This window comes from Panicum virgatum, chromosome 2N (genome assembly GCF_016808335.1).
Source record: "Panicum virgatum strain AP13 chromosome 2N, P.virgatum_v5, whole genome shotgun sequence".
NCBI lineage: Eukaryota > Viridiplantae > Streptophyta > Magnoliopsida > Poales > Poaceae > Panicum > Panicum virgatum.
The window spans coordinates 69735124-69744973 of NC_053146.1; the positions used below are offsets into that span (position 1 = coordinate 69735124).

The window sequence follows — 9850 nt, forward strand, 5'->3', positions numbered from 1 at the left end:
CATCAGTTTAGTTGAGGGAAGCCATCATTTTAGATAAAATTTACATAAATACGAGATCTTTACTATTAGATCTATGTACCTCTACAAGATAAACCAACATGCTCTGTTTATCCACAAATTGATTTGGAAACAAAAAAATCCCTCTCAAGATAATTTTTTTTTGTTTCTTCAAAGAGGAGTTATCCTAACAAAAGATAATCTAGCAAGAAAGAATTAGAAGAGGAGTTTGAAGTGTTGTTTCTGTAATTGTAATGAACACATCTCCTCTTTGATTATCACCATACAAAGGAGATTTGGAAGATAATCTATTTAACTATTTTTTTCCCATATGCTAGGAAATTGGCTCTCAAATTTTGATGAAAACGAGAGGCATGTCATTTTGGTGGGGGCAGTTGTATTGTGTTGGGCTATTTGAAAATGTTGTAATGATTATTTTTAACAAAATTAAGTATTCATCATTTATGCAGGTTGTTTTTAGGGAGGGGCCTATGGTTGCGCTTATGGGCGCAACTGCAACATAAAGATGCGATAAAGGTGTTGTTCCGAAAGGCGAGTCTTGCTTTAGAGACTGTCGCCTTGGAGATAACCAACCATGGGTGGAAGCATTATATCAAGATTGGTAGATCATTTTTTTGTTTATTTTTCCAATTAGCCAATGGGCGGCTATGTTTTTTTAATAATTATTTGGCTATGTTCATGTTGTAAAGGCTGAAAGTCGTATCCATTATTAAAATAAGCTGGAGTGGCTGGCTAGTTTCCATTAGTGGAAAAAAGCTGGAGTGGCTGGCTGGCTGACTGGTCTCGTTTGATTTTTTAATTTAAGCCATAAATTTCATCACATCGTATGTTTAGATACCAGTTAGGAGTACTAAACATAGATTTTTTTTAAAATAATTTCATAAGTCATGTTTAATCATGGGACGAATTTATCAAATCTAATTAATTCATAATTTGATCACTAATTGCTACAGTAATCATAACTAATTGTGAATTAATTATATTTAATAGATTTATTTTGTGATTAAATCACGACTTATGAAATTAATTTTAAAATAAAATTATATTTAGTATTTTTGATTGACATCTAAATATTTAATGTGACAGCTACTTAAAAAAATAAAGGATGGAAAAGTCATCAAAAGCTGGCTGAGCTGAGCTAATTATTAGTAATAATCAAACAAACTGCAACGAACTGCCACCGAACTGCCGGAAGGAAGGAAAGGAACACATGGCCTAGGCTGGATAATGCTCTGGAAAGACCTCCACTCCACATCACCACATGTGATAACTGCTGCCTACTCCGTACTGCCGTCTGGATAAATTCAAAACGCATGGATCATTTCATTTTATAACTGCCCATCAGCCAGAGGTCCTGCGGTCCTGCCTGCGTGGAGGTGGTGCAGCCAGAGGGCATCTCCCTCCTCCAGCTCGGAATTTCAAGGATCGATGCTCTCCTTTTCTCAAAGCAACCAGTTTGGAGAGAGAGAGGGGGAGGACCCAGCCAGCCAGTCAGCCACTATTTAGAGAGAGGCACGGAGTTTGGAGAGAGAGAATCAGATCGGCGCGGTCGAAGCTGGCCGGCATTTCGGATCCCCAGTTCATCCGGATCAATCAGGATCAGTCAGCACAAACAAACTAGGAGGAGACGTTCCATATTCGTAGGATCGATCCTCCCAACGAGTACTATAACTAGCAGTATATCATTGGCCCCGTTGATGCGTGGGAGGCAATGGCGGCGGCGGCGTCATCTCCTTCCCCCGCTCCGGCGGCCAAGAAACAGAACAAGTGGCTCCGCGGAAACAACAAGGTTGGTGCCCCCGATTCATCTTGTGCTTGGTTTCTTCCTCCGATGCCTCGGTCTCGACGCCACCGATTGGTTGCCAAGTGCTCGCCGTTGGTCTCCAGATGGCGAGGCGAGATGCATGGCATGCGTGTCGTGTTCCTTCCATCACATCACCATGATTGCGATGCATCTTGTTTCAAGAACCAACCGATGTTTGCGCCGGAGAGCGGCGCAGGCTGTGTTTAGATGGGGGAGAAAAAGTCACATTAGTCATTGTAGTATACTGTAGCATTTTTCGTTTGTTTGTGGTAAATATTGTCCTACCATGATCTAACTAGGCTCAAAAAATTCGTCTCGCAACGTACATCAAAACTATGCAATTAGTTTTTTTATTTAACTACATTTAGTACTCCATGCATGGGTTATTTGCTATACTTAATGTTTCGATGTGATAGGAGAACTCCATGCATGGGTTATTTGCTATACTTAATGTTTCGATGTGATAAGAGATGTGATGAATGTGATGAAAAATTTGGAAATTTGGTGGTAACTAAATTTGATAGGAGATGTTTCGATGTGATAGCAATCTCTCCTCGGACACATGTGGAGGCAAAAGATGCAATCTGATGGCGACGTGTTGATCGCGATGTGGCGGCAGGTGATCGATAGGTACCTCGGCGAGGCGCGGGCGGCTCTCGCTGCGGCGGCGCAGCAGGACACCGAGGATGGGGACGACGCGGCGGCGGCGGCGCTCGGCTTGGTGAACCTGGTTCTGGAGATGTCGCCGCGGGCCGAGGCGGCGCTGGAGCTCCGAGCGCGCGCGCTTCTCGCGCTCAGGCGCTACCGCGACGTCGCCGACATGCTCCGCGACTACATACCCAGCTGTGGCAAGTCCTGCTGCTCGGGCGACGACGCCACCACCACCACCACCTCCTCCTGTTCGTCCGGCTCCGGCGACCTCGCCGCCGCCTCTAGGATGGAGCTCCTGTCCCCGGACCGCGACCGCTCCGACGCAGGCGCTGCCGCCGCTCGCTTCCTGTGCTTCGACGTATCCGAGCTGAAGCGCCGCCTCGTCGCCGGCTTCTCCAGGAGCTCCAACACCGAAGCCCAATGGAGGTAAATGTTGTATCTATCTAGTAAGCTGCAACCTGCTGCGCTAATCGCCAATGCCATTTTGCTGGTGCAGGTACCTGGTCTTGGGGCAGGCCTGCTTCCACCTCGGATTAATGGAGGACGCGGTGGTGCTTCTCCAAACCGGCCGCCGCCTCGCCTCGGCGGCGTTCCGTCGCGAGAGCGTGTGCTGGTCGGAGGACAGCTTCTCGCCGCCGAACATGACGGTCAGCAGAAGAACGTCCAAGTCCGGCTCCGCATCCGTGGCGCCGGCGGCAAGCGAGGCGGAGTCCGTGTCGCAGCTGCTTGCGCACGTGAAGCTCCTCCTCCGTCGTCGCGCGGCGGCGATGGCGGCGCTCGACGCCGGGCTCCCAGCGGAGGCCGTGCGCCATTTCAACAAGGTTCTGGACACGCGCCGCAGCGTGCTGCCGCACCCCTTCGCCACAGCCTGCCTCGTCGGCCGCGCCGCCGCGTTCCGGTCGGCGGGGCGCCCGGCAGACGCCATCGCTGACTGCAACCGCGCGCTGGCGCTCGACCCGGCGTTCATCCCGGCGCTGCGCGCGCGCGCCGACCTGCTGGAGTCGGTCGGGGCGCTCCCCGACTGCCTCCGGGACCTCGACCACCTCAAGCTCCTCTACGACGCCGCGCTCCGGGACGGCAAGCTGCCTGGGCCGAGCTGGCGGCCGCAGGGCGGCGTCCGGTTCGGGGAGATCGCCGGCGCGCACCGCACGCTCACCGGGCGCATCCAGCAGCTCCGCGGCCGCGTCGCCGCCGGCGCCGGCGAGGGGTGCAGCGTCGACTACTACGCGCTGCTGGGCGTGCGGCGGGGCTGCACGCGGTCGGAGCTTGAGCGCGCGCACCTCGTGCTGACGCTGAAGCTCAAGCCGGTGCGTTCCGTGTCGTTCGCGGAGCGGCTGGAGCTCGTGGACGAGCACCGCGACCTCGAGGCCGTGCGCGACCAGGCGCGCATGTCGGCGCTGTTCCTGTACCGGATGCTGCACAAGGGGTATTCGTTCATCATGTCGGCGGTGCTGGACGAGGAGGCGGCGGCGAGGCAGCAACAAGATGAAGCAGCAGTAGCAGCCAGGACGACCGCGGCAGCTGCAGGGACACCAACGAGCATGGGCCCGGGGTTGCAAGGCGTCTTCTGCCGCGACATGGCGGTGGTGGGCTCCCTGCTGTCCCGAGGCGGCTTCGACCGGCCGATTCCGGTCAAGTGCGAGGCCATGAGCTGCTAGCAGCATTGCTTTGCTTGGATGGTTGGTTGGCTATTTGGCTGGCTGGCGGGAGAAGAAGATGCGGTCTAGTCGTCTAGAGAAGAGAAGTCGAGGCACTAGTACAGTATTACCAGCTAGCATCGTACAGTTTGGGGAAAGGATAAATAAGCCAAAATAGGATGGGAAATTTTGATTTTTGTTTTGTTCGGCAGGTCAGGTCCTTCGTTTTTTTTCCTCTGTGAGTTTGGGCTGCAGGCTAGTCCCCTCTGTCCTCCCTCCTTGGCTGTGTTTAGTTCCAAAATTTTTCTCTTCAAACTTCACTATTCACCTATCACATCAAATCTCTTATCTCATGCATAGAGCATTAAATGTAGATAAATAAAAAATTAATTGTATAGTTTTGATGTACACGACGAGACGAATCTTTTGAGCCTAGTTAGGTCATGGTAGGACAATTATTACCACAAACAAACGAAAAAGTGCTACAGTGTGCTAGAGTGTCCGATGTGACCCTTTTTACGACCATTTTACGGATCTAAACACAGCCCTGGTACTGCAAATCTTGTACATACTACAGTTGTTATTTTAGATTTATCATCAACTGCCTGCACTAGGGCATGGCACAGCTCCCTCCAGTACACTAAAGTAAAAATCGGCTGCAGCGGCGTCCGGTATGGTGTGCACTAAACAAGCGGAGGGGCTGGCTCCCGCTATTCTGAGCGGATGCAAGGCTGTCCGCACTGGGGGACGGTAAACCGTCCCCCAGTGCGCAATAGCGTAAAGGGCTACTGCAGCGGCATACTGCAAGCGGTCTGCTAGGCTTGCGGACGAGCGGAGGTGCGCCAAATCAAGCGCAATCCAGGGCGTCCGCAACGGCTCGCGCTGGCCCCACCTCTCTTTCGGGAGCAACTGCCCCCCTGCTCCTGCGCTCCTCCGCCGCCTGGCCGCAGCTGCTCGCCACCGCTCTTGCTCAACCGCGCCGGCCCGAGCTGGCCATGGACGTGACGGCCTCCTCCAAACCGTGACCAATTGCTTCCCAGCCCGAGCTCGAGCACAGCCGTCCGCACGCCGCGCAGCTGCTCGCCGTCGCGCCACTGCCCGTGTGCGCCGCGCCGAGCGTGGAGGTCTCTCGAGCAGGGGCCGGCGCAGCCGGGAAGGGAGCGAAGGGGAGGTAGAGGCTGGCCGCCTCCGAGATCTCGGCGCGGGGTGGAGCCGAGGAGAGCTCGGCTGCGGCTCGCCGTCGTCGAGGGGGGAGAAAGGGGCCGGGGCCGTCGGGGATGGGGCTCTGCTCCTCGCCTCCACAAGGCCTCGCTGGCGCAGAGAGGAGAGGGAGCAGCCGAGCTCGAGCCTAGTTGTGTCGCCGGCTCTTCGCCCGCCACGGCCGCTCCACCGCAGCGCGCGCCGCCCACCCCACCGTGCCCGCTCCACCGCGTCGCGCCACACCACCGTGGGCCGCTCGCAGCCCGCCCTGCCTCGGCCCGCGCGGCCGCGTCGTGTCCTTGCCGCCGTGCCGTGGCCGCTCCGCCGCTCTGCGCGTGGCTCGCCCCGCCGCGCCGCCCGCCGATGGAGAGAGAAGCGAGGGGGGCGCCTCCCGTGAGCTCCGTCCCGACGCGGCCAGCGGCGAGGCCTCGATGCAGATTGGGGGCCCTGCTCCGCCCTCCCGCGAGCCGAGCTCGGCCGCAGCACCTCCGAGCTCGCAGCGCCGCTTGTCGAGGCGCCAGCCGCACCCGCCGCGCCCCTGCAGACGAGGCCGCAGCACCCGGGCGGCGAGAGATCCGGCCCTCGGGTCCTCTACGCCGGCCTCCGCCCAGGAGCTGCCGCCTCCCCGCCGCCCGGGCGGGCCTCCGCCGCCACCCGCCACTGTCGAGGGATGCCGGAGGAGGGGTGCGTCGGCGAGGAAGGCCGGAGGAGGGGCGCGCCGGCGATGTAGGAGAGAGGAGCGCCGCCACCGGCCTGGGGAGAGAGAAGGGAGAAAATAGAGAGTGGGTGGGGTGGTGGGTGTAAAAAATTTAATAGTGTATGACTTATGGGCCCCGCATGACGGTAGTTGGTATAGAGAGGAGATATAGAGGATGAATGGGTGCGGAGAAACTGAAGGTAGAGGAGAGAATCTTGATGATCAGACAGAAATATTTCTTTTAGAGGAAGGAAATAGAGTACCTAAAAGAAAGGAAATAGAGTACCACGAGTGCAGATAGCCTAAAGGAGGTCCGGTACGTGCGCACGTGGCGCGGGGCTCGCCGCGACGCCTCCCACCGGACCCCTGCGCACCTGCCGGAGGTCCCGGCCCCCATGCCGACGCCGAACCCGCCGAGGCCCCCGCTCCCGCGCCCACCAAGAAGAAGAAGAAGCTAGCGTCGGGGTTGCCGCCCAGGAGCAAGAAGAAGAAGAAAGAAGAAGGGCTCGGCATCGGCTCTACTTCCTCCGCCGCTGAGGTTGCAGCTTGCTGGCCGCCGTGCCGCGAGGGAGGGAGAAGGGGCATCGCGCCGCGAGGGAGGAGGGAAAAGGGAGGAGGGGTACCGCCGGGCTCGATGGCCGCGCGCACCGGCACGCCCGCTGGAGAGGGAGACGGCCGCCGCCGCGCCCGCGCGGGCCTACGCTGCCGAGCTCGAGGGCAGGGGATGCCTGCGGAGGGAGGAGGGCCGTGGGGGAGGAGAGCTCTGCCGGGGAGGGAAGAGGCGTGGGTGCCGCCGTCCCGCACACCCGCCGCCGTGCCGCTCACAAGGGAGGAGGGCTGCCGCGCCGCGCCGCCCACGACGGAGGAGGGAGCAGGGGCGCCACGAGGGACGGAGGGGCGCGCCGCCATGCCTCCGTGACCCACCTCACCGCGGTCGACATCCGCCGCCGGGAGCCGCGCGCGGAGCAGGGGGAGGCCGGGCCCCGCCCGCGCGGGAGAGAGAGAGAGGCCGTGCCACTACCGTCTTCGCCTCGCCGTCTCGCCGTGCGGCGCCATCCCGCTTCGCCGTGTCGTCCGCGTCGCGCGCCGCCGGCCGCCGCCCTGGCCGCGGAGGGCTCAGCCACGGAGGGCCCTGGATGCGGAGGGCTCGGCCGCGGAGGCGGCGAGCTCGGCCGCCGGGGAAGGTCGGCCGTGGGCCTCCGCCTCGAGCCGGCCATGGACGCGGCGGCTCGAGCGAGGAGGGAGCACGATGGCGGCAGCGAGCTTGCCTGCGAAGGCGAGGAGCGTGGGCTGCGGCGGCAGGCTCGGCCGCCAGAAAGGTCCGGCACAGGGAGGGCCGCCGAGAAGGACGGCACGGAAGAGGGAGACCGGGCCGCTCGTCGGCAGAGGCGAAGCAGGGGAGGAGAGAGATGGATGTGGGGGTGGAGGGGATGGGGTGGGTCCCACCCATCAGTGACTATGCAAAGATGGGTAGATTAGATTTGAGTAAAAAATATTGATGACTGGGATATAGAGGAGAGATAGAAAGGATAAACGAGTGCAGGAGAAATGAAGATAGAGTAGAGAATATCAATGACTAGATAAGAATATTCCTTTTAGAGGAAAAAAATAGAAGAACACCGGTGTGGACAGCCTCATATTCCAGGTCCTATCTGTTCCCTCTTCGGCTCTTGGTTTGGATCTGCTGATGCCTGATGGTGAGGTGTGTTTGTGAAGACTGCTGCAAACAGATGGCATCACACGTGGTAGTGGTACTGTAGCATTCAAGATTGGTTGGGAGCATGGGTGGGCATTCGGGTAACCCGAAAATTTCGGGTCGGGGTTTTCGGGTTTCCTAAAATTCGGGTTTTCAAAACTTAAACCCGAAATTTGTTCAAAGAAAATGATACCTGACGATTCGGGTACCCGATATTTCGGGTTCGGGTTCGGGTATGCCCGAAATACCCGACAAACACCACACAGATCTGCATAAACTAAACTCAGATCGAGCGATTACTGCCGACGGACGAGGGTGAGCTCGAGTGTGTGACGAGGCGATGGCTTGGAGAGGCAACGAACTTGGGGCGCCGCATTGAGTTGCCGAGCTCCGGATCTCCAGCTTGGGGGGCACGGCGTGCGTCACAACAGCGGAACAGCCTGGTCCTGTGGCCGTGAGGATGCGGCAGGGCGCATGCGGGGGCGCAGGCAACAGGCACTCAGAGGTGGCGGCGTGGAGGCAGCTGGGCAGCACAGGGCCGGAGAAGGATGCAGAGGCCGGAGAGAGAGACAGAGAGTTCGAGAGGGCGAGAGAATAGAGACAGATTGAGGGAGAAGAGAAGTACACACGCTAGATATTTTTGCCTTTCGATGGGTGGTGAACGGAGGGAATGGGAATGGATGACGGGCTGACGGCAGGCAAAATGCTTGGCTTCGTGGGCCGTGGAGGACAAGGTGGTAGACTAGTAGTGGGCTGGTTTGGTTGTTAAGAAGTTAGAGAATTATGTAGGCCTCATGTAATTTCGGGTATTTCGGGTACCGGGTGCTAAATCCGAATTACCCATAATAATTTCGGGTACCGTGACTTACTACCCGAAATAGTGTTCGGGTTTTTCGGGCTCGGGTTCGGGCTTGGGTTTTTCGGGTTCGAGCTTCGGGTAATTTGCCCAGTCTTAGTTGGGAGGGGCAAGGAGGCAATGGTGAAAAGGTAAAGCAGACGGATAGGGACGGGACCCATGGTTTGTGATGGAAGGAAAGGAAAATGATGCGAGGCAGGTGGGCACTGTGCAGTGCAGGCAGCAGATGTGAGAATTCCGCAGGTAATTTTGCTCCAACACTCTAAAATGTTAGCTTTTGTTGGTGGACACTACTCAATTTTATCGATGCTCATGAACACTCTTCAAGTATGCATATTTACTATAAGACACTTTAGATAATATAATAGTCATTTTTAAGAGGAAGAAGAGAGAAAAATTTTAAAATGACTAAATTACCCCTGGCTCCAAACCTAACCGGTTCAACCTAGCATCTAAACCCCACAGACCCCCACGTCCGCCGCACCCCTCCCCACCCGTCCGCCGCACGCCCCCACCCCCACCCGCCCATCACCGGCGCCAGGAGACGGTCGCCTGGCTGGAGACCGCTGCCGCCCGACCGCAGACCGCCCCCGACCGCCGCCGCCAGGAGACCGCCGCGGCGCGTGACGTGTGGCGAGCGCTAGTGTGCAGGGGAGGAGGAGCACGGCGCAGCTGGTCGGCGGCCGGTCGGGCTGTTGGAATTTGATTTTGTCTCGATCAAAGAGGATATAGTCCTGAAAGCATTTAAAGGCCCATGAGAATTGGGCCATGTTGGACCAAGCCTAGACCATGATCAGTGGGCCGATCCAACAGCTAAGTGGGTCAGATCCCAGGCCACCACAAGCTATAAGTATGGGCAGTCACCTTGAAGGGTGATTAGAAGAAAAAACTTCTGTCCTAACCTCTCTCATCAGAGGAGCTTGCGAGTGGCTCTGAAGGCCTCCGCCACTGCATCACGTCTGAATGGATCAGGCACGCCCAAGGGGATTATGAGGAGTAGAAAATATATAGTAATATAGGAGTAGAAAATTATGAGGGCTTTTGTTCGTCGAGAGACAGGCAGGTGATGGCGGCTTCACGTGACTGCTGCCGCGCCGCATCTCTCAAACTGATGAAAGAGGCAGGCAGAGCATGATCATCCTGATGTCAGGTGTTGGTTCATCTCAGCCTGCAGAGGGAGCGGACCGGAGTGCCCCTGCGCGTGCTCTGTTGCTCTGTTTGCACAAAAGCAGGGTCAAGGATCGACCCGCCCCTTGTTATTATCTGCTCGGAATACCCCTTGGGGCACCCT

At 57.1% G+C, this 9850-nt stretch overlaps 1 protein-coding gene across 1 annotated transcript; it reads left to right on the plus strand.

Annotated features, from left to right (window-relative positions):
- Positions 1 to 1313: 1313 nt before the first annotated feature.
- Positions 1314 to 4425, plus strand: LOC120662242. The gene is made up of 3 exons (XM_039941406.1): positions 1314 to 1807; positions 2442 to 2899; positions 2970 to 4425. The coding sequence occupies exons 1-3, from the start codon at positions 1730 to 1732 to the stop codon at positions 4129 to 4131; spliced, it is 1698 nt and encodes a 565-aa protein (XP_039797340.1). The 5' UTR covers positions 1314 to 1729; the 3' UTR covers positions 4132 to 4425.
- The last annotated feature ends 5425 nt before the right edge of the window (positions 4426 to 9850 follow it).

Coding starts and splice junctions, on each gene's coding strand:
- LOC120662242 (XM_039941406.1), top strand. CDS start 1,730: ATGGCGGCGGCGGCGTCATCTCCTTCCCCCGCTCCGGCGGCCAAGAAA. Junction 1,808..2,441: donor GGCTCCGCGGAAACAACAAG/GTTGGTGCCCCC, acceptor ATGTGGCGGCAG/GTGATCGATAGGTACCTCGG. Junction 2,900..2,969: donor AACACCGAAGCCCAATGGAG/GTAAATGTTGTA, acceptor TTGCTGGTGCAG/GTACCTGGTCTTGGGGCAGG.